Here is a 22,944-nt window from a genome sequence, read left to right as displayed (position 1 = left end):
TTTTTTAGGGAGGATTTAGATCAGGAGGAGAAAGCTAAGTTTGGAGAGTACTGCAGCAGTGAAAATGGAAAAGGCCGGGAGTGGTTTGCTCGATACGTGAGTGCCCAGGTAAGGGAGAGGTGATGGGAAGGATGGGCGTTTACTCTTAAGGAAGAATTTGGTGAAGCGTAACAAATTTGACTTTATCCTATAATGACACTCTGGAGAAAAGAGTCAAGGGAAATGACCCAACAGAAAAAAAAGTAAAACTTACCCCAGAATATTCTGAAAAGGAGTGTTAAAAATAGTGAGAAACAGTCTGGGCACAGTGGCTCACGCCTGTAATCCCAGCACTTTGGGAGGCCGAGGCGGGAGGATCGCTTGAGCCCAGGAGTTCAAGACCAGCCTGAGCAACATAGTGAGGTCCTCCCTTCCCCCATCTCTAAAAGTTAAAAAAGAATAGTGAGAAACAGGAAGTAGCTCATTTGGACGTCGCACTTCAAGGGAAAGAGTAAGAAACTGGGCTTTCAACTTCATGAAATTCCGGAAAATCTCATTTTTTAAAGGCAAGCATATGAGTTATGTGCGTGCATATTTTTATTAACCCATAATACTCGATTTTTTGTAAAAAATAAAAAATATTCAAGACCATGACAGTCATGTAAAGAAAAATATATTAACAAAGTTTAGAAAATAATTAAATTTTGTAAATATCCAGTAGGTTCTTTTTTTTTCCTGAGTGGCCTAAGTTTTTCGTTTTAAGTATTTTAGTGCAAATAATTTATTTTTCATGGAAAAGTTAGAAAATGCAGATGAGCAAAGAGAAGTTTATTACCCACGAATCCACAGTTTGGAAACAGCCAGCGTTGTCATTGTGGGGTACTTTTCTGTGTGTGGGTGTGTATGAAGTTCCTACTTTTAAAAATCTGGGAAGGACACCAAAGGGAACCCCTGCGTGTGCCCTGCCCAGTGATGGTTGGGTGCAGGTGGCTGCACTCTGCCCGGGTCCTGGCAGGAGGGGCGGGTTCTATAGTGCAGAGGCAGCAGCCATCCTGGGCCCTCATCCCAGCTGCATTTGGAAACACGGAGAGTGGAAAGCCTGCAGCTTCACTGAGTGCTGCATGTGTCGCCCTGAACCTCAATGACGTGTCTGGCCTCTTTCTGGACAGCGCTGCAACTCCAAGTGTGTCTCAGAAGCAACCTTCTACCGCCTGGTGCAGTCTTTTGCAGTGGTGCTGTTCGAGTAAGTAATGCCATTGCACAAAGCCTTTGTCCTGGTAAGCTCCTCTTCCCTCCTTCCTTCCCTCCCCACCCAGCCGTGTCATAACCAACTGTGAGTCATATCCACACTAGTCATCAGGTTGCAATTGCTCTGCTACACCCAACATCAACTAAAAGGCACAGTCGTGACCACCATCTCACGGGAGCAGGGCTGGCCATCCTTAGCTGGCAGTGATGACAGGACTGCAGCTGGATGTGAGGAGCATCCTCTGTGCGGGTCCTCAGGGCCAGGTGGTGATGATATACTGTGGCCCTACCCTCCTCGGGAGTTCTGGCACTTTCCCGAGTTCCTGTTGTAAAGTACTTCAAACTCAACTGCCAACCCCATGAGCAAATAAACACTTAATGATATGCTGGGAGGACTGTAGCCTTTCCTGCAAACACTGATTAGGCACTGCTGGGGCCTTTTATCACAGAAGCCCTTGGTAGGCAGTGAGGGGTGGTGGAAAGGGCATGGCCACCAGCTGGAGATTTGGGGCCAATCCCATCTCTGTCCCTGCTCACTTGTGAGATCCGGGAGCCAGACCCCATAAGGCACAGACCCCCCTTCTCAGGAGCATGACTCTCTGGGGTCACCAGACCAGCTTCATGCCTCCAAGGTGTGAAATGGAGGGGATGCTTCTTGGCCTTGGGGAGGCTGGGCAGTGGCCTGACCGACCCGGAGCCTCGATTCTGGAGCTGGGAGCCCTGATCTGGGCATGTCTGCACCCCACTATCCCCATCTCCTGCAGAAGGCCTCCAAGCAGCCCCTGCTTTGGGCCCTGTGTCCTCTCCTGGTCCTTGGCTCATCCCATTGCCACCTTCCCACATCACTGCCTTTGTTTTGTCCTTCCAGGCCTGAAAAATCTCCCTCCTTTACTTCCTTGTCTCCCAACCAAAGATAGCTGCTTGAGTCTTTTTTTTTTTTTGGTTTTTTGGGTTTTTTTGAGACAGGGTGTTGCTCTGTCACCCAGGCAGGAGTACAGTGGCTCAATCACAGTTCACTGCAGCCTCAATCTCCTGGGTTCGAGGGATCCTCCCATCTCAGCCTCCCAAATAACTAGGACTACAGGTGCATGCCACCACACCTGGCTCATTTTAAATTTATTTTTTATTTTATTTTATTTTTTTTGAAACAGAGTCTCACTCTGTCACCCAGGCTGGAGTGCAGTGGGATCTCGGCTCACCGCAACCTCCGCTTCCCGGGTTCAAGCAATTCTCCTGCCTCAGCCTCCTGAGTAGCTGGGACTACAGGCATGCACCATCACGCCCGTCTAATTTTTGTATTTTTAGTAGAGATAGGGTTTCACCATGTCGGCTAGGCTGGTCTTGAACTCCGGACCTCAATTGATTCACCTGCTTCAGCCTCCCAAAGTACTGGGATTACAAGAGTGAGCCACCACGCCTGGCCATATTCCATATAGATATATACACACACACACACACACACATATTTAGTAGAGATGAACTCTTCCTATGTTTCCCAGGCTGGTCTCAAACTCCTGGGCTCAAGCAGTCCTGCTTCCTCAGCTTCCCACACTGCTAGGATTACAGGCATGAAGCACCACACCCAGCCTGCTCTCTCGAGTCCCAGTTCTCCTGCTTCTTCATGCCTCTGCCCTTTCTCTCTTTCTCTTTGAACTTGGGCATATACTGGAAGAAGAAGACCAACAAAAGGAGGATCCCTATTTTTCCTACCCTTGCTCAGGATACCCGAAGTCCAAGATCCAATTCTCCTCTGAGGTCTGGCCTTCAGAGCTGGCCAGGGGAGGGCTAAGAAACCTTCACTGGAAGAGGCGGAGTGAGCCCTCACCTTCAGCCAAGAGGGTAGTGGTTTAAAACAGGCCCTCTAGGTTGCCTCTTATGAAACATTCTCTCATGCAATTAAGATACTTCAATTTCCAACATATGCAGTCCCAGGCATTTTCACAAACCCCCATTTTGCATAATTCTGATTCTCCATTTTCTTTTTTTTTTTTTTATTTGCACTAGGCTAAAAGTAATTCTCCATTTTTCTTTGAGTTTTTTGTCTTACATAAGTAAGTTGGGGAGGGAGGGGTTAAAGTCCCAACCTGCCAAAATACAAAGAATCTCGCCATCACTTGGTCCCTGAGCATATATATGTTTGTATAATTACAAAAACAAAGTGAAACAAAAACTCTTTTAATATTTAGACAATATGGGATTTTTTAGTTTTATAATCTTTAGTTTGTTAAACATCTTTAGTTTTTACTTTTAGTCTTTTATAGTTTTATTACTAGTTTAGTTTTTTATATGAAAAGATAAAAATGGCCTTTAATCCCACTGTCTAGATAATTTGTTTGACTAGTAAAGTAATAATTGTCCAAAGTCAAAACCTAAACAGAAAAGAAAAGTCTAAAAGGGATCAGGATAGAAAGGCAAAGAAACTTGCAATGCAAAGGAACGGCCCCGCCCAAGACCAAGACCTGCTGGATCAGAGGCTCCACCTCCTGATGCCCCACCACAGATGCTGTGGGCAGGAGCCTGAGAGCCACGGATGCGGGGAAGGTCCTCCAACTTACTGCTAATTCCTGAGAAGGCAAGGGCTGGAGAGCCAAGCGGCCTGGGCCACCGGTGTGCACTGAGACTTGAGGCCTGGCTCTGCTCCTGGGCGTCGAGTTGAGCTTCCCGGGCCCTGGCTTTTACCTTTCCAGTGAAGGAAGCCGGGCAGGCAGACCACAAACTCCTTCCCATTCAGTCAGTCCCAGGCCATGTGCCTGTGTGTAGCTCTCCTAATGGAACTCAGGGAGATTGTTTTGTGCGTCTCCAAGGGGGGAAGATATTAACTGGGACACGTGTCAGGTGTCTCAGCGATGGCTGACCGACTTGCAGGGAGAAGCAAGTGGAGCGATCTTTTGCCGTGAACCTTGCCTCTTGTTTCAGGTGTCATCAAATGGATGACTTTGGGCCTGCCAAGAACCTCATGACCATGTGCTTCACCTACTACCACATCGGTAAGACACGGGTGGGCTGATGTGGGGCTCACCCATGGGATCCTGAGGCTTGCCAGCCTATAATGTATCAGCGGAAGCTTTCTTGAAGGTTAAAAGCAAAAGCTACGGGGCCTCCAGAGAACAGAGGACGCTGGTGTTAGGGAGGAGTGAGACTTCAGAGAAAACATGGTCCGAATCATGGGGTGGGAGGTTGACTGACCAGGGTGCAAAGGAAACTCCCAAGCTGATAGGAGAAACACGCTAGGCAGGACATTTTATGGTGGAGGCAGGAACTGCTGGATGTGAAGATAATCAGTTTTATGTTTTACCAAAACAAGACACAGCTGGTTATTGGAGGGTGGTGGGGAGCAGCTGTCTAGGATCTGAAGTGGCAGAGAATTCCCAGGGATGGGCTGGAGATGGCTTATGAGGAGTGTGGACTGTTCTTGATGCTGAGGCTATGATATCTCTTCTGCCTCATTGCGTTGGAACTTTCTGGTACGTTGGAGTTCAAGGGCTTCCTGCGTGACTCTCCTTGGGCTGCAGCAACAGGACTCATTCAGGCCTCCATAAGTGGAAGGTTGCTGGAAGCCTCCACGTGGACTGGAGCTGGGTCAGGGAGGTGCTAGGCCCCGCCCCCCCATGCTGTTCTCTCTCGGTACCTGCATGCTCACTCTTGGGGTGTGTGTATCTGCTCCCCCTCCCACAGCTGTCCTCTCTGCACCCCTCAATTCAGTTGGTCCAACTGCCATGACTGGTGTCCCAGCCACACCAGCGGGCAGGCCCTTCCTGCCAGGCCACTCGTCAGCTGCTTTGGGTGGAGTGGGAACCCCCCAGTACAGCCTTTGGCTCCTCCTTTTTGAAGAACGGATAGACACATAATGAATAGACGTTGCTTCCTGAGACAGGGCTACCCACAGCAGCTTCAGCTAGTGAGGACATCCTGCCAGAGCCTGCAGAGAACCTTTGACTTATAGTGGGCACTGGGGCCCATGGGGGTACCTCATCCTGCGGGGGCACCAGGGCCTCGTGTCCATCCATTGGCTAAGGGAGCTTGGGTGCCAGGGCTCCCCACCCCCCCGCTATCTCCGCACTCCCATCTCAGGGGCCTGGTGCCCAGCTGGCTTCTGCCTCCCTGGCACTGGCGTGGTCGGGCCTCTGCCCTCGCCTCCCTGCAGACCCTGCCACCTGGGCTGGGCTCCAGCCTGCATCTTCTTTGCTCCCTCCCTGCTCCTAGTGGCTTCTCTGTGCACAGCAGGTGCTGAGAGTGCTCCTGGGGAGCAGGGCCCCCACTTCCTCATCCTGGGCCGGCTGAGCCTGCACCACCCCTGTCCTGGGCTGAGGAGGGAGGCTCCTGTATCTCCACTGCACAGGACCCCTGTGGGGCTCCCTCTGGACCTCTGCAGTTAGCGGGTGCAGACCCCGGCCTCACTGGCCTCGTCTTGTTCCCTCTCTCGTCCAAGGAAAACCGCAGCTGCTGCCCCCGGAGTCCCGGGAGAAGCCCACGGGCGGCATCGACTCCTACCTGAAATCCGCAAACAGCTGGCTGGCCGAGAAGAAGGACATCGCCGAGCGGCTGCTGAAGAACACCTCGGCCAGGACTGAGAACGTCAAGGGCTTCTTCGGGGGGCTAGAGACCAAGCTGAAGGGGCCCCTGGCCAGGAGGAACGAGTACGTGTGGCCTTGGGGTCCCTCCCACCTGCATGGGATGGGAGAGAGGCTGGTGTGGAGCTCGGGTGGGGACAGCAGGGAGGGTGCAGGTGAGGCCCAGAGACTGTCAGGAGCAATGCGCTGCCCAGCCGCCTCTGCCCCCACAGCTTGCTATGGTCTGCAAAGCCGAGCCCCCCAGTGACATGCAGGGATGTCCCTGGGGGCCACACTCCCTGGGACTGATGAGGAGCCCAAGGGATTGTCAGATGGCAGAGGGAACTGCAGCCCCTCCACTCTGTCTCCTCTGTCCCCTCCATCCCCTGGCTAGACCAAGAGTGAGTGCTTGTGGAACACGGTCTTGAGTCACAGGAGAAAAACACTGTCCCCAGGAGAGCAGGGCTCTGACAGACACTCGAGGAACACTTTGGGGACAGGCACATCAGAAATAGACTCATAGAAGCTATGACTTCCACAAGGAGGAGGGATGCGGCAGCCAGAGGGAGCCCCGGGGTCCCCTCTTCCCACCCATGGCTGGGCGGCAACCAGGTGCCTTGGCCTCCTCCTCTGCCCCATTCAGCTTTGGATTCAGAGAAAATGACATAAAGAAACCTCAATGCCACATTTCCTGAATTCTGAAACCCTGGCAGTTGACAAATAGAGCCTTGATTTCATAAAAGGCTTTTCAGAGCAAGGCATATTAAATGTACCCAGTCCCACCTGAGAAGTACAGAACAGCGTCTTTGAGTTGAGAAAGTGTGGTATGAGTCGCATTTGTCGTCATGGTGCCTTCTTTCCCTCAGGGAAGACGAGAACAAACCCCAGGAGAAGCGGCCCAGGGCTGGTGAGTCTGCCCAGGTATCAGCAGGAGATGCCTGGCCCACACCCCCTCAGCCAGCACACAAGCAGGTGCACGGCCTCTGGGGCTTTCCTGCCTCCACGGAGCACAGGAACCTTGCCCTGGGTGATGCCCCCGTTGCTTCCCAGCTCCTGTGATCTGTATTTTCTCACTGAGTTTCTGTGGAAGAGCCACTTTTCTAAGGAGGAACTACATTCCTTAATCCTGGGAAGGCTAAGGGTTACTGCGAGGGGCTGTGGCTGTGCTGTGGAACCGTCCCTCAGAGGAAGGCCTTATTGCCGGGTGGGAATAGCACCATTACTGGCTATGGCTAGCAGAAAAGCCATGGTGGAGTTTACACCACGTGTTTCTGTGGCATTCGGGGAGAAACTGGCTGCTAGGAGGCTGTCGCCCGGGGTTTGCCAATAGCGGGCATGCAGCCAGAGCTGCTTTCAGCCTTTCTTCTCCCACAGTGACCGTGTACAGCCCCGAGGACGAAAAGAAGGGGGAGAAGATCTACCTGTACACGCACCTGAAGCAGCAGCCCATCTGGTAAGGCCCAGCCCGTGGCTTCCTGTCACCCTCTTACGGGGCCAGCAGTCACTCCCCAGGATCACTTCTAGCTGCCTTTGTCCCCATCAGAATGGCAGAATTCTTACACCCCCCAGGGTGGCAGAATAAAAAGATGAACCCTCACAGGCATTGGTGAGGATGTGGAGAAATTGGAGATCTCCTGTACTGCTAGGAGGAATGTAAATGGAGCAGCCGCTGTGGAAACGGTCTGGCAGTTCCTTTAAAGGTGAAACACAGAGTTACCCTGTGAGCCAGCAGCTCCACTCCTAGGACTCACCCAAGAGAAAAATGTGTCCTCACAAAACCTTGTACAAATGTCTGTAGCAACATCATTTATTATGGCCCCAAAGTGGAAACCACCTTCATGGCCGTCCAGTGATGAATGGGTAAACAAAATCCATCCATTGCATGAAATATTAGCCAGCCATGAAAAGGAATGGCATGCCGCTCCACACTGCAGCAGGGATAGGCCTGGGAAACGTGAACCTCAGTGGAAGAAGCCGGACACAGAAGCCCACGTATTGTGTCATCCCTATGAAATGTCCAGAATAGCAGATTCCTAGCGACACGGCAGATGACTGATAGCCCGGGCAAAGGGCGCGGAATGGGGAGCAGGGCGTGACTGCTGATGGGGATGGGGTTTCTTTATGGGGTGAGAGAATGTTCTGGAAATGGTGGCTGCACAACTCTGTGAATACACTAAAAGTTACTGAATTGTATATTTTAGAGGGCGAATTTCATGGCATGTGAATTATATCCCAATTAAGCTCTTACATGTATATAAATGAATGAAGGTGATGGTTGAAGTGAGACCAGTGTTGCAGGGGAAATCTTGGCCACCCTGGCGTATGGCCCGGCTCTGCAGATGATGGTCAGGCTGCGCTCATCTCTCTGAAGCCTCAACATATTTTAGAGTGCTTTGCTAACACCTGGAATCAGTGTCAGACAGGCCCTCCCTCCCCTGAAGATCACAGTTGGCTGTGGTGCATTCTGCCTGTTAACCAAGCAAGAGCTACTTAAGGAGCTTGGCCAGGGAGTGCCGCAGGGACCCAGAGGGCAGAGGGCAGGGCTGGAGCTGTAGGAAGGCCGTTGAGGAGGCTAGACCCGGTTCCCATGGAAGCAGAAGGCAGGGAGAAGCTGGCCCGCTTTGTCCCGCCGTCTGGTGATTCAGCTCAGCTCCTCTGTCCTTGACTTGGCTGCTGTCTTTTCATTGTTGCTTGGCAAACTTTTCTGTGAAGGGCCAGATAATAAATATGTTAGGCTTTGCGGGCCAGATGGTCTCTGCTGCAGCCACACCACTATGCCGTTGTAGCGTGAACACCACCAGAGACGTTGTATAAATGTATGAGTGTGGCTTGTTCCAATAAAACTTTATTTACAGAAACAAGCTGCCGGCCTGCTTCAGCCTACACACCATAGTTTGCCAACCCCTGATGTTCTTTAAGAAGAATTTTTCTGCTGGGCGCTGTGGCTCATGCCTGTGATCCCAGCACTTTGGGAGGCCAAGGCGGGCAGATTACCTGTGGTCAGGAGTTCGAGACCAGCCTGGTCAACATGGCGAAACCCCCATCTCTACTAAAAATACAAAATTAGCCGGGTGTGGTGGTGCGTGCCTGTAATCCCAGCTACTCAGGAGGCTGAGGCAGGAGAATGCTTGAACCTGGGAGGCAGAGGTTGCAGTGAGCGGAGATCACACCGTTGAACTCCAGCCCGGGCAACAAGAGTGAAGCTGCATCTCAAAAAAAAAAAAAAAAAAAAACCCAAAGAATGTTTTCTCCTTGAGTGTCCCTATGAACGTTAGTTCTCTCAGCACACGACGTGTCGCTGCGGGGTTCCCGTTTATGTTACTAGACCCTGATGTAGAAGAGCACATCTTCCCAGCCCTGTGCTTCCTCTTGGGAGTCCCAACAGGAAAGGTGGAAGAAGAAAACGACCCACCTCTGTGTCCTACAGATGGTGGCTTCAGCTCTGCCCGCCAGCGCCCTCCTGCCTGCGGTGCAGCCCGGATAGCGTAGTTTTCCCTCCCACTTGCGCCATCTCTCCTAAGAGAGACGCAGCCACTGGGAGCCCCAGGGAAACAGCTTTATTTACATCAAGCCATATGCTCAGTTTTTCCTTCTCAGCCCTACCTCTCTGAGACTTTTTTAGAAGCTCAGACAGATGTGAGACACTGCCCTTATTTATCTCTCAAGTGGCCCACGACCCGTGTCCTCCCGGCCTCCCCTTGGAGAGAGTGTGACTAGGGTTCTGTCTTGCAGGCACACGCTGAGGTTCTGGAATGCAGCCTTTTTTGATGCTGTCCATTGTGAGAGGACAAAGCGATCTCCCACTACCAGGTAGGAGCAAAGTGTGGCCCCATTTGGCCTCAGGAAAAAGGACCAGGGAGTGGCTTTATTTCCCGGTTGCGGAAGAGGAGAGCAGAAGAGCAGCTGAGTGGACGTGTCTGTTTTCTCTTCACCCCCTCACGGCCCTGGTGCCCTGCAAGCTGCCTGAGGGGTCTCGGCTTCATGGGTGGGGGTGCTCAGCTTGCATGAGCGCTTTCTGTCCTGGGGCTCTGGCATGACTTGGCCTGACCGTCCTAAAATTGCCAACTCCCACTAATACCATCAGGACCCCTGCTCCCGGGCCCACCCTGCTGTTTGCTGAACAAAATCAGCATCCTAGGGATGAACGCCTGGAGCAGGGTCCTGGGAGGAAGGGCTGGCCACCTGCCCCGAGACTTTGCCCTCCAGAGCTGGTGCCTGGTGAATGCAGTTGCCGCTCGCAACTCACCTCTTGGGTCTGCAGCCTGACCAGACCTTCCCAGCTTCGCTGAGGGCCACCTCGCACATGGCAGCAGGGAGGGGCTGGCACCCACTCCACGGGGGCCGATGCCATAGCAAGCAAAGGTGCCATCCACTGTGTACAGCGACATGACAGCGAGGGACAGCAGCCCCTGGGGGAGCCCCTTCCAGTCGTGTGACTGGAGTCTCTGAACCTCTCAGGGCCCTGGTCTCCTCATTAATAAAGCACATCCGTCCCTCTGCAACACCAGGGAGACCCTCTACCCTTAACCCTCATCAGGAGAGGGGCAGATGGCTGCTGCTGGGGGAAGACTCGAGTCTCCCAGCACTTGCCGTGTCTCAAGTGAAATTCTTCCCTCTGGGGGCAGCTAAAACCCTGTCAGGGGCGAGGGACCCAGAGCATTCTGCCATGGCCGCATTTCCTGGGGAGGCACAGGGGCTCGTGGAGAGGGAAAGACGCTGAGACTGCCCGAGGACCCTCAAGAGAGACCCCGCTCTGGCAGGAGACCAGAACAGGGAAGTGCTTAGATGCCTCTAGGCAGATGGGCGTCGCCTCTTTAGTTCTCAGACTTCTAGGAAGTTAATTTATTTCGAATATCCTGTCTTTCTCTGTCCCGCTCGTTTCTGCCTGTAATAACCCTCCTCTGCTTGTTCTCTTTTTACCATCCACATATCTTGCATGACTTTGACATGTTCCTTTGTTTACCTGTTTCTGCTGCCGCTCCAGAGGGGATGCTGGAGAGGAGGAGGAAAAGAGGTGTGTGTGTCCACGTGACTTTGTTCCATTTTACAGTGCGGGCTCCTGCAAAGGTCACTTCAGGTTGGGGGCTGTGCACTGTGTTGAGCTGCTGCAGCAGACACAGCCCAGACACAGGTGCAGCCTGGCAGCCGGCGGGGAGGGCAGCCCTGGGGAGGTGAGGCCAGCACTAGGGCAGGCTGGCAATGCATCCCGGAACTGGGCAGGTGGGAGCCTGCCAAGGCCAGAGCACTCCGAAATAGTCAGAAAACAAATGTGACACCTTGAGACGCCCTGGCGACAGCATGAGCTCGAGAGGCAAAGGCGGTGACGCCGGGGAAAGCGGGCTCCAGTTCTAAGCCAGCCGTGCTCTCCACCAGCCACGCCGGCCCCTTCTGAGCAGACCTGAAAGCCTCGCACTTGGCCTCACTGTTCACACTGGAGAAGTGGGTCCTGGCTCATCTGGGAAACCGTGGGTGGGGTGCAGAGCCTGTCCTCTTTGCAACACCACCCACTCTCGGGTGTGCTGGGGCCACCAGGTCCAGGAGGCACGGAAGAAGGACACACTCCCACTTTCCCAGCCGCTCGGGGATGGAGGTGCGAGGGGTCCCCGAGGAAATCCTAGAACGGGGCTGTTTCCTGCCAGCCCACAGAGGGGTCTGACTCTCCCTGTTCACCTTTCTGCGGGCTAGAATCCTTTGTGATGTATTTTCAGAGTTGCCGATCTGCCTCTTCAAATAGAGTCCCTGTTACGATGTCTCGCTGGAGGATGCGTGAAGTTGCCTCCTCTAAGCAGTGATACGTGTAGTGTTTGTTGTTGTGAGCAATCACATTTCTTATGCAGACCTATGGCTTTTAAAGGAGCGCTTAGGCCTAACAAACACCTCCTTTCATGAACAAAGCCCCTGGGTTTTCACTGACTCTCTGGGTGACAGTGTGATTAACCAGCCTTCCAGGAACAAGTCAGCCCCACAGCCCTGGCCCAAGGAGGGCTGGGAGCATCTCAGCATCCTCTGAGAGCTGGTCGGTGCTGCTGGGGAGGGGTGGTCTGTCCTGAGCTCAGCTGAGGGGACAGCTGGCCTCCTGGGCCTTCTCACCAGGGCAGATTAGCTTTGACCACACATAGCTCTTCACCGGCTTCTCATCTCTGACCGGCCTCTGAGCCTTCCCTAGAAGAAGGCTGAATATTGCTTTGAGATTGAGGCAGATGATGGGGCAAGGTTGCCTCCAAGTCCCCAGGCAACCTCATGCCTCCAACATGCCATCTCTTTTTTGGTAACCTCTGCTGACAGCAAGAAGCCATTATCATCCTCTCTGTTTCCAGAGGCAGGTGTTTCTCCGTTCAGAAGGTTTCCCTCGCAGCAGGCGGTCAGTCCCATCCAGATTCCCACCGAGGCAGTGTAGACGCAAGTTCAGCTCGCTGCGCAGTGTCAGAGCTTGATCGGCACTGGAAATTGAACTCTTTTTTGTTTTGTTTTTTGAGATGGATTCTCGCTCTGTTGCCCAGGCTGGAGTGCAGTGGCACAATCTCAGCTCACTGCAACCTCCACCTCCTGGGTTCAAGCTATTCTCCTGCCCCAGCCTCCCGAGTAGCTGGCATTACAGGTGCCCGCCACCATGCCCGGCTAGTTTTTCTTTTCTCTTTTTTCTTTTCTTTTTCTTTCTTTCTTTTTTTTTTTTTTTTTTGAGACAGAGTTTTGCTCTTGTTGCCCAGGCTGGAGTGCAGTGGTGCGATCTCAGCTCACTTTAACCTCCGCCTCCTGGGTTCAAGCGATTCTCCTGCCTCAGCCTCCCAAGTAGCTGGGATTAGAGGCGCCCACCACCATGCCCGGCTAATTTCATATTTTTAGTAGAGACGGGGTTTCACCATGTTGGTCAGGCTGGTCTCAAACTCCTAACCTCAGGTGATTTACCCGCCTCAGCCTCCCAAAGTACTAGGATTATAGGCGTGAGCCACCGTGCCCAGCCTAATTTTTGTATTTTTAGTAGAGATGGGGTTTTGTCATGTTGGCCAGGCTGGTCTTGAACTCCTGAACTCAGGTGATCTGACCGCCTCGACCTCCCGAAGTGCTAGGATGACAGGCATGAGCCACCGCGCCCGGCCTGAAGTCAGTTGTAAGAAGTGATTTTATTGTGGACATTACCTCATCTGTTACTGCCAGTGACCATTTACCTCTTTCTTGAGACGTCAGGTTAAATGTCTCAGTTTTCGTCCTCACCATGGCGAGAAGAATCGCCACATCATCTGGCTCAGGAGAGGAGGGGTCAGGGCTCCTGTGCTGCACAACTCCAAGGGAGCCGTTCCCGTGTGGTCTGGGGTTGCGCAGGGCCCAACCTGCACAACTGTGTGCAGCAGGCCTGCAGGTGGTGCAGGGGTTTATGTCTAACAACCCTCAGGGGGGCTGTTTTGGGGAAAGACAGTAGGAAGGAAATGGGATGGGACTCTGCAGGGTACCTGGAAGTATATTCTGGTGTCTTCGTGGGCATCCTGCTATCGGCCCGAGGAGGCCGGGAGTGACCTTTGTCCGTCACTCCCATCATGCCCGATGCCCTGTGACGCCTGCTAAGCTGCAGCAGTGCCAGTGACCTCTCGTGGGCCGGGGGTGGCGAGGAGCCAGGAGTCCATGTTCCTTTGTTCTGTTTCTCTTCCTCTGGCTTCTCCATGATCCCAACCTCTCACCCTCTCATACCATCCTTCTCCCCCTTCTTTGATCTTCCTCTCAACCTTATTTTAGTCAGACTCATCCATCCAGTTTTCTTTTTAAGGGGAAAGGGGCTCAAATTAATGTCTCCATGTTCGCAGCTGCTTCTGCAGGTAGCTTCTCAGATGGGCGTGGTGTCCAGGGAGTTGTGTAAGGGTCAGGGAGGCCCCAGGCCCTGCCCAAGGGGTGGGGAACGAGCCGGCAATGCAGAAAAGCTCTGTAGCAATGAGGGCTGGGAAGGAGTGGAGAGCCCCCGTGTTCTGCCCCAGACAGATGAGGGATTAACAGCACTCCTCTCTAAAGCATGCAGCAGGTGAACGCTCAGAACATCCTCCCACCCCAGGCCTTGTGCGGAGAACGCATCAGGGTGCCCCCCGGCTCCTGAAGCTCGTGCAAACCTCGGTCGATGCCCTCTCATTGGGTTTTCAGCACTTTATTCTCACGCCTGGGTGCTGTCTTCACCATGGTCCACAGCACCCACAGGGTCACGGTCAGAGAGGCCGGCGGGAAGCGTGGGGGCCTGGTCTGTGTTGTTTAGGGAGGGGACTAGAGAGAGCATTGAGGGCCTTGAGAAAGCCAACACAGAGAAAGCACAGCTGAGCAGGGCACAGCCCTCTTCAGGCAGGGCACAGTGTGGCCCTCAGTGCCCTCGGCCTCTGTGGAAGCTGCCATCCGGAACTGGCCCCAGGATGTCGCACCTCGCCTGGCCCATCAGGCTGGTCAGGAGACACGGGTGTGATCTGAAAACGTTCCCTGGGCCACCAAGGCCCGCTGTCCTGGGATGTTGGGCAGGTCCCCTCCCTCTCTAGAGGTTTCTTTCCCGAGGACGGGTCCAGACCCCACTCTCCAGCTGTAGCGAGGCTCTGGGGCTGGCCCCGCTGCCTGTAGAATGCCCGGGTAGCCGTGTGGTGCTCCGCACCTTCAGGGCCGTAAAGAACCCTTCTGTTTCCGCGTCTCTTTATCTTGTGAAGAGTGAGATGAACGTTGGGGACCCCAAGCGCGGTGTCAGGATCCCGGCAGGCCTTGTGGAAAGGCTCAGCACACAGCTCTCCGGTGAAAGGCACCCCCTTCTGTGCCCGGGGGGCCGTACATGGGTGCCGCCAGCACCCGCGGGTCAGAGCAGGGCGAGGAGCAGGGGCAAGGACAGCACCGTCTGAGTCCCGCTCCTGTCACCTCCTGTGCTTGCAGGGAGAAGTGGTGCCACATGACGCAGGAGGAGCGCGATGATAGCCTCCGGTTCAACGAGAACATCACCTTTGGGCAGCTGGGGTAAGGGCGGGCGTGGGAAAGGGGGAGGGGAAAGAGGGGTCAGGGAGAGAGGGGGCGGGCCCACCCTGTGAGCTCTCACGCCCTGTGAGCTGTCACACCCTGGGGTGCTGTGTCAGCCTGCTCTGAGGCATGGAGTTCATCACCCTGTCCTCCATGCCAGCCCATAATTAATCCGCCTCCTACGCAACCCCTGGTGGCCGCAGTGCCACAGCGAGAGTTGCTGGTAGTTAATTAGGCAGCAGTGCATTTCAATTTTTGCTGACAATTCCAGGCAGGCCACGGTGGGCGTCCCAGAGACGAGGGCCCAGCGCCCCGGCCCTTTCCCCTGGGAAGCCGGTGGGTGATGCTCTTGGGTTTTCTCCTGCAGCACATTCTCACACAACATGCTGGCCTTCGGACTGAACAAGAAGCTGTGCAATGACTTCCTGAAGAAGCAGGCTGTGATTGGCAACCTGGATGAAGGTGCGTCTGCGGGAGGCCGCTGGCGGGAGGCGGGCAGGGCTGGGGTCAGGAGCCAGTGCTGCGCCTGCTGGCGCTTCTGCACTGCCAGAAGGCATGTCGTGTTGCAGTCGGAAACGTGGTGCTGAGCTCTCGGCAGACGGCCCTCCTCTCTCCCCAGTCTATGTAGACAGACGCACAGGACACCTCTTGTTCCATTTGGAATCCATTTCTGCTAGATGGGATTGTGGGCATTGAGGCTGCGGCCTCGGGGTTCACGGTCAGGACAGAGGAAGAGGGGGGTGCAGCGCTTGGACTCAGCTTGCACGGAGCCAGACTCCGGCCCCAAGTTGCCCCCTTCTAAACGGCTCCCGCATGGTGTCCTGTTCTTTCTCAGACCACACTGCCATGACGAGTGCCGGAGGACAAGGGTGGTGGGGAGGGAGTTTTGAGGTTTCTCTGAAATCTCTGGCTTCCGTGACAGCAGGGAAATGCTGTGACATTGACGCCCTCCTGCGCGGGGGCCAGTCCCTGTGTGTGGCCCCATCTGCTGCAAGCGTTGGTTCCTCTGCGTCGAAAAGGATTTACACTTAGGCGTGGATACAGATCGACCCATATTCTTCAGAAAATCCCATTCTCCACCTAATTCAAGGGATCTGTGGTGGAGCGGCCTGAGGAGGCATGAGAGCGCCAGTGGCCGTTAGACTGTCTCGGAATGTTGCTAGCAGCCCCACTTCACTGGCACAGGGAAAGGGGGATGCTGCCACCTCTCCCAGTCCCCAGGGTGGCTGGACTGACTGCCCTGTGCCTGTCACAGGCTGCAGGAGCTGCGCCCCATGACACTATTTTCATAAGAAGGTGCGTTCCCAGTTTTGAGGGCCCCTTCCAGCCACCTGCTTGCCCCACAGGCGGCGTGCTGGCCAAGAGGCTGCGTGTGCAATGCACCCTCGTGGCACAGCCCTGCCCCGAAGTGCGCAAGCTGTGTGGCCTGCAGAAGGCAGTGCAGTTCAGGAGCCACAGCCCTGCTCCCAGGGAGGCCCTGATTCGCCCCTGTCCGAGTGACAAGAGCAGGACACACCTGTCCCGGTCACCATCTTTCATCTGAGAAGTAACATCGCTTTCTCTTCCAGAGCAATACAAGCTGCTTAGTGACCACATTGAGCAAATGGCCACTGAGTAGGCCCCAGAGGTCACACTCTGCAGGAGGACTGAGACCATGTGCCATTCTCCCAGGCCCAGTGCCTGGCCGTCACCCCACCCGTGACCTGCATGAAGCCAGCAGCACCCAGAGCCGCACCTGCTGCCCTAGAACTAGTGGTTAGAAGAATCCGCTGCTCCTCCCTCTTCTCCTCTGCCTGTGTCTGCGCCCCCCCCATCCATGTGCCAAAGTGTCCCTTGGGTCATACGGCTAAGGCCAAGGTGATCAGCTGTACCCCGAGTGCCAGGCTTGTGAGATGAGACCAAGAGGGAAGAGGGGAAGGATGCTGTGGGCCATCGTGGGCCAAGGGCTGGCGAGGGTGGGGCAGGCAAGAGATGCAGGCAGGACAGCCATGAGGTGGGGCTGCAGCCGGCACACCCAGTGGTGGAGGACTGGCACTGCCACTCATGGTGGGCGGCCCTGGGCCACATTCCCTGCAATGGGTGCACACCTGGCTCCCATCCAGCCCTCTCAGTGTGGGGCTGTGGCCGGTCCTCACTCTTCCCCAGTCTCCCTCTGTGGGGCAGGAACGGGAAGTCATAGGACCCTTGAGGAAGAAACGCCTGTTTTAGGGAGTGAGTGGGAGTGGTGCAGAGGATGCTCTTGGCTGGCTGGAGCAAGACCCGGCTCCCACCAGAAGGACGTGTGTGTGCCCTGCAGACGGCCCGGGATCTGTGTGTCTCCGCCAGAGCCACAGCAGTGCCGAGGTGTCTGCAGCAGACCACACAGACCATCTGAAATGCGCCCGCCTGGCGGACAGCTCCCTTCTGAAGCAGAGAAGGCTCCACGGTCACAAAGCAGCGTTGTGCCGTGTGTCCCTCACAAGAAGCACAGGAAAGAGAAGTTTCTTTAGTAGTCACTAAACAACCACCCTTTCTAAAAGCAAACAGTGCTGCTCTTTATTCCGGGCAAGGCAGGAAAGTCTGAGTTGGGAGAGACAGCAGCTGGAGAGAGGCAGTTCTGTGTGACGTGTGGGGTGAGCCAGTGGCATGGACTCTGCCTCTAAGGGCTGAGCACTGGGCCTCTTCCCCCAGGGGCTGCAGAAGGGGCTTTTTCCTTCCCCACCAGACCTGTGCAGCTCCTTCCTCCAGCTCTGCAGAGACTCCCTTCACCTCGCACCTACTGCCTGGGAACCATGGCTCTTCTCTTCTGTGGATCTGAACCAGGCACTCCAGGCCAGCCCGTGGCCCCGGGGCCTGACCCTGACACCTGCATGCTGGGTCCAGAGCCTTCTGTTTTGCCATATGTGGACGCTGCCAGCCTGCCTGGGGTCCCCTGCCTCCTACCCGTCACTGCTGTGGTCCCTGACTGCCAAATAAGCCCGCAGGGCTCTCCCTCCGCCCGCCATCCTCCCCTCCCGCCCTTCCTGGCTACCTCCTCTGAGATTCGGTCAGATAAGTCCCGTCTTATTTGTAAGCCTGAGAGTCACTTACCCGGCCACTGCTTGGAAGGTTTCCCTCCAGGGAATGCCTCCCCGGAATGATCCAGAGACGAGCACAGATTGGTTGGATCACAGAATGGTGTGTCTGGGGCATTATCTGAAATGTGTCATCTGATGCGTTTGGACCACATGTCGCCAGACTGCAGAATGGGGGAGCCGGGGCTCAGGGCCCCTGGCTACATGATGCATGAGTGATTTCAGCCTGGCAATGCCGCTGGCCAGACAGTGGCCATGCTGCCAGTGCGCCCGCCATGAGTTGGGCCGGGGTGGGGGAGTTGCGCAGGCTGGGGTGCCGCTTCCTCCATCGTTGGACCCGAACGGCCATGTCTCCACCGAATCCATTTAGAGAAACATCAGAGAGCAAGGGGTGTGCAGACGCCCCTCGCTCTGATGCCAACTGCAAATAATACACACCTCCTGCGGTGTCCAGCCACGGCTCCAGGGCACTGCTCTCCTCCCCACACCGACGAAACTCAGGCCGCACTGAGGGCTGACTGTCCGGGAGCTGCCTTCAGCTGCCTCGTTGTCAGTGTTCTTAGTCATGTATTATTCGTGTTAGCTGAAATGCATTCAGCCTTTCTTCTGCGGTGCCCACAAGACTTACCCCTGTATGTGTAGGATTTTTGTTTGGAAGTTTTGTTTGATTCTGAGACTCTCTTGGGGGCACTGGAGGGCTTGTGCACAGCCTCTGGAAGGAAAGGCAGCACTGACTTGGTTGGACTTTTTTCCGAGCACTTTGACTTCAAAACTGGTCTTGACACATTTTTGTCCACATAGACCTCTTGAAATAGCCATTTCAGGGAGAGGAAAGGTTTGGGGTTTTGTCTGTTTATTTATTTCTCCCTTTACTGCCTGTTCTTGTAGATCTAGCTCCTCAGAGTTGGAGGAAGCCTGACAGAGAAGGGTCTCCTCCGTGCTCCATCCACACAGGACGCCCGAAAGACAGCTGCTTGTGCTGTGAGCGGAGCAGGCAGTGGCTCGGGAGGCTGCCTGTGGTCTCCTGCCGGCTGTGGCTGACAGTGGCTCTGGCCAGGGTTGCCTGGAGGAGGCCCAGTGTGCCTGGGACAGGGCTGACCGCCTGCCACCAAGGTTTCCTCTCTTCCCCCAGGGCCTGGGCAGAGCAGGCGTGAGCTGGGCCCTGGTGCAGGGCAGGCGTGAGCTGGGCCCTGGTGTGGAGCAGACTGACCCAGCCACACTGCCCAAAGGTCCCTGCGTGGGGAGGTGTCACACCAGGGCACACCCAGGGCCACCTGGGTGTAGGAGAGCCCTGGTGGCCCCTCTGTAAACTCAGGAAGTGTCAGGTGATCCCTAGGAAGAGGTTCCCAGTCCCAGCAGACAGAATGCCCAAAACTAGGGGCGCAAAGGCCTGTCATCCATGGGGCCGTTGCAGGCACTCTGTCGCCCGACCTTCAGGGCTGTGTGAATCCTAGTGAACCAAAACGCAGACAACTCACTCAAGTGAAAAACTCCCTGCTTTGAAAACAGGACATGTTGACATGCAGCATTGTATGTTTTTAGCCTTTGTTACAATTTTAGCAACATTGATAGAATTGTAGCAACATTGATAGATGTTTAAGAGGGGCCATGTTAATAGATTGCATCTGCCCTGTGCATGCACATGTTTAACCAAAAGCCAGAGAACTGAGTTCTGATGTTGTAAGTTATCTGTGAGTGAACTGGGGTAGGCTCTATGATTTTCCTATTGCCAAAAGAAAGAAAGTGGGCCAGAGAGCTCTGACATTTCCAAAAAAGGGCTAGAGGGAGAATCCAGTTTCTGAGCTCTGTACCCGATTTAAAATCCTGATGTTCAGGTAATCTAAGCAACACACGCTGGGTTTAAAACCAGCACCGAGGCCGAGTGCAGGAATCACAGGCACCGCCAACCTTCCTCTTCTTTCCTTCCTGTGAGTTAAAATCAAACAGGCCTCTCGCTCACTCCTCCAAGCCCAGTAATGCTGAGGAGTTCAGTTATGAGGAAAGAAGGCTAGAGCCATGAGATTTCGCTTTTCCCTAGGCTGTTCTGCCTGGGTTACCTTATCACCCTGGAGCACCTGGTATTCCAGACCCCTGACACGAGGAATGCAGGTTCAAACCGTAAAGAGCTTGTGAAAGGTTTCAGTCTGACTGGGGTTCCTTAGCTGGAAGCCAGGGCTGTAAGCTACTGGCCTGACCTTCCTGGGTCCCACTCTCTGTTGGCTTTTTTTTTTTTTTTGAGACGAAGTTTCACTCTTGTTGCCCAGGCTGGAGTGCAGTGTCTCGATCTCTGCTCACTGCAACCTCCGCCTCCCAGGTTCAAGCGATTCTCCTGGCTCAGCTTCACCTCCCGAGTAGCTGGGATTACAGGCATGTGCCACCACACCCAGCTAATTTTGTATTTTTAGTAGAGACAGGGTTTCTCCATGTTGGTCAGGCTGGTCTCAAACTCCCGACTTCAGGTGATCCACCTGCCTCAGCCTCCCAAAGTGCTGGGATTACAGGTGTGAGCCACCACACCTGGCTTTTTTTTTTTTTCTTTTTTTTTTTTTTTTTTTTTTGAAACAGAGTCTTGCTCTGTCGCCCAGGCTGGAGTGCAGTGGCATGATCTCTGCTCACTGCAACCTCTGCCTTCTGGGTTCAAGCAATTCTCCTGCCTCAGCCTCCTGAGTAGCTGGGATTACAGGTGCATGCCACCACGCCTGGCTAATTTTTGTATTTTTAGTAGAGATGGGGTTTCACCATGTTGGCCAGGCTGGTCTCGAACTCCTGACCTCAAGTGATCCACCTCAGCCTCCCAAAGTGCTGGGATTACAGGTGTGAGCCACCACACCTGGCTTTTTTTTTTTTTCTTTTTTTTTTTTTTTTTTTTTGAAACAGAGTCTTGCTCTGTCGCCCAGGCTGGAGTGCAGTGGCATGATCTCTGCTCACTGCAACCTCTGCCTTCTGGGTTCAAGCAATTCTCCTGCCTCAGCCTCCTGAGTAGCTGGGATTACAGGTGCATGCCACCACGCCTGGCTAATTTTTGTATTTTTAGTAGAGATGGGGTTTCACCATGTTGGCCAGGCTGGTCTCGAACTCCTGACCTCAAGTGATCCACCTCAGCCTCCCAAAGTGCTGGGATTACAGGCCTGAGGCACCACACAGCCTCTGCTGGCTTTTTAATTAGGAAGGATCCAGGTAGGCCCGTGTGATTAGATCAGCTTTGTTACTGAATTACCTGAAACCAGCCCACAGTGCAGCCAGGGAGTCCAGTAGTGTTTCCAAGAACGGTGTGGAGCTCGAGAAAGAGAACTTTAAAAATCAGAGGGTTCCTTGTCGCAGAGGAAGGGATGCTCACAGGGTGGCAGTGGTCCAGCCTCAGGGAGAGGGGAGGGAGAGCCCCCTCTGGACCCAGCAGGCAGGTGTTCTGAGGCTGGTCCCTCCTCCGTTTCTGCAGCCACAAGGCGAAGCTGCCAGGTTCTCACTCAAGGCCACTCTCACTCCTTTTCCTGTCCCATTTCCAGTCCCAGTGAGCCATTCACTTCCGCTGAACCATTTTTCTTAGGATGCAGCCGTCTCACTTCCTTGCCTGTAAATCACGTATTCACATTGATGATTCTTGGAGATAGGTTTCACCTCAGAAGCTCCCAGCTGCGTCCACAGGAAAGGGGAGTCAGATGCCAGGTGCACCCCGCCTGGCTCGCACAGGCTAAGGCCACAGACAGAGCAGGGCTTCCTGGAGTCACACAGGCCATGCACCCCAGGAACCCTTGCTGCCGCGGGCCAGGAACACGTTGTGCCTGAGATGTTCAGGAATGTGTCGGTGCCTGAGACACCAAACGGAAGAACCACGTCCAGACTGTTCTGCAGCCAACACTGGCCCGGAAGCCACCCTCCACACAGGTGCTTAGGGGACCTGCCTTCTGTGCCTCAGGCCCACATGCATCCCTGGGCCTCCCTGGGCCTGGGTAGCATGCTCTCCAGGAAAGGGACGGAATCAATCATGTGACCGACGGGCTCGCAAGAATGCATGCCACCGTGGGAGCCTGACTCCGGTGCTGGCAAGGGATTGGGTTTGTGTGGGTGTCTCTAGCCTGCAGACTGCGGTGAGTGAGAGCCCTCGGGAGCGCGGCCCTTACCTGCAGCTGTGCCTGGCGATGCACGTGACCACGGGATTTCAGTGGGACAGCGCTCCCACGGGGGTTGGGGGTGGGGGTAGGGTTTCTTAGTTACTATTGGAAAGGGAAAAACTCACCATGTCCAAGGGGAGAGAGGATGGGCTGGGTTTACCCCAACTTCCCTTCTACACCCCTCCCACAGGACAGTGCAATTTGGGGAGAACCCAGCCCATCCTCTTTATCTGCAGACTCTGGGACCTGACAAAACAGAGCCTGAGCCCGCTGCAGCCTGAAGCTCCCTTGAGCTGCGCCTTAAGGGACTTTGCACTTTAACTAGAAAGAGGATGCCTGTCAGTCAATCCCCTGTGCATTGACTGGGACTGGGGGGCTGCGCCCACTCCCTCCTTAATCCTAGATGATTTGCTCATGACATAGAGGTGGGGGACGACGGCATGCCCTCCGGGACGTGCAGCCCTAAGGGGTGGACTCCACATCTCCCTGCAAGAGACAGCTTGTCTTGGGTTCGTCTGTTGGAGAGGAGCTCCTGTTCCTGGCGAGCCTGGGGCTATGGCTTAGGGTCTTCTGGGTGGACACTTGGGGAAAGATAAGGCAAACGTTTGAACACTAGGAAATGCTAGAAATTCAGACAACATACATGGATCCCCTTAAAACATGTAAATGTGTCAGGACACGGTTGACCTGCCACCACCTTGGACCTGGCGGCCCCCCTTGGAACTGTCAGTGGCGTCTCCCATGCACACGCCCTCTGCTTTCTCTTTCCTAGACTCCTGGTGGTCACATCCGGACATTGCCTTGTTGGTAGCCGCCAGTGGTGTGCAGTGACACCAGTATCTTCTCTGTTGCATTTTTGCAATCTTGTGTCCCACTCGGTGATGTTCTACAAAGTATTTTAAGGTTGAGAAAATTTCAAGAGTGAAGATCTCAAAACAGTGCTAAAATCAAAGGTGTTTGCTGTGAAGAAAACTATGTGTGTATATATTGCATCTTGAGTTGTCGGAAGGTAGAAACTGAAATAAACTATCCTTTTTTTAA

At 54.4% G+C, this 22,944-nt stretch overlaps 1 protein-coding gene across 3 annotated transcripts in view; it reads left to right on the top strand.

The window, feature by feature from the left end:
* The window catches only part of KIAA0513 (KIAA0513 ortholog), a 62,509-nt gene extending 43,943 nt beyond the window's left edge, over nucleotides 1-18,566 (top strand). For all 3 annotated transcript variants that reach the window (XM_010355620.2, XM_010355621.2, XM_030924856.1), the window contains exons 3-12: nucleotides 9-108; nucleotides 1,149-1,222; nucleotides 4,144-4,214; nucleotides 5,657-5,864; nucleotides 6,644-6,684; nucleotides 7,152-7,230; nucleotides 9,510-9,587; nucleotides 14,661-14,741; nucleotides 15,109-15,203; nucleotides 16,310-18,566. In XM_010355620.2, coding sequence (XP_010353922.1) covers nucleotides 9-108; nucleotides 1,149-1,222; nucleotides 4,144-4,214; nucleotides 5,657-5,864; nucleotides 6,644-6,684; nucleotides 7,152-7,230; nucleotides 9,510-9,587; nucleotides 14,661-14,741; nucleotides 15,109-15,203; nucleotides 16,310-16,359 — 877 coding nt within the window. In that variant the 3' untranslated portion in view covers nucleotides 16,360-18,566. The remainder of the gene's footprint in view (nucleotides 1-8; nucleotides 109-1,148; nucleotides 1,223-4,143; nucleotides 4,215-5,656; nucleotides 5,865-6,643; nucleotides 6,685-7,151; nucleotides 7,231-9,509; nucleotides 9,588-14,660; nucleotides 14,742-15,108; nucleotides 15,204-16,309) is intronic.
* Nucleotides 18,567-22,944: the final 4,378 nt, after the last annotated feature.

This window comes from Rhinopithecus roxellana, chromosome 20 (genome assembly GCF_007565055.1).
Source record: "Rhinopithecus roxellana isolate Shanxi Qingling chromosome 20, ASM756505v1, whole genome shotgun sequence".
Lineage (NCBI taxonomy): Eukaryota > Metazoa > Chordata > Mammalia > Primates > Cercopithecidae > Rhinopithecus > Rhinopithecus roxellana.
The sequence above is the reverse complement of the archived record's forward strand: the minus strand, read 5'-3'. Positions and strand labels throughout refer to the sequence as shown.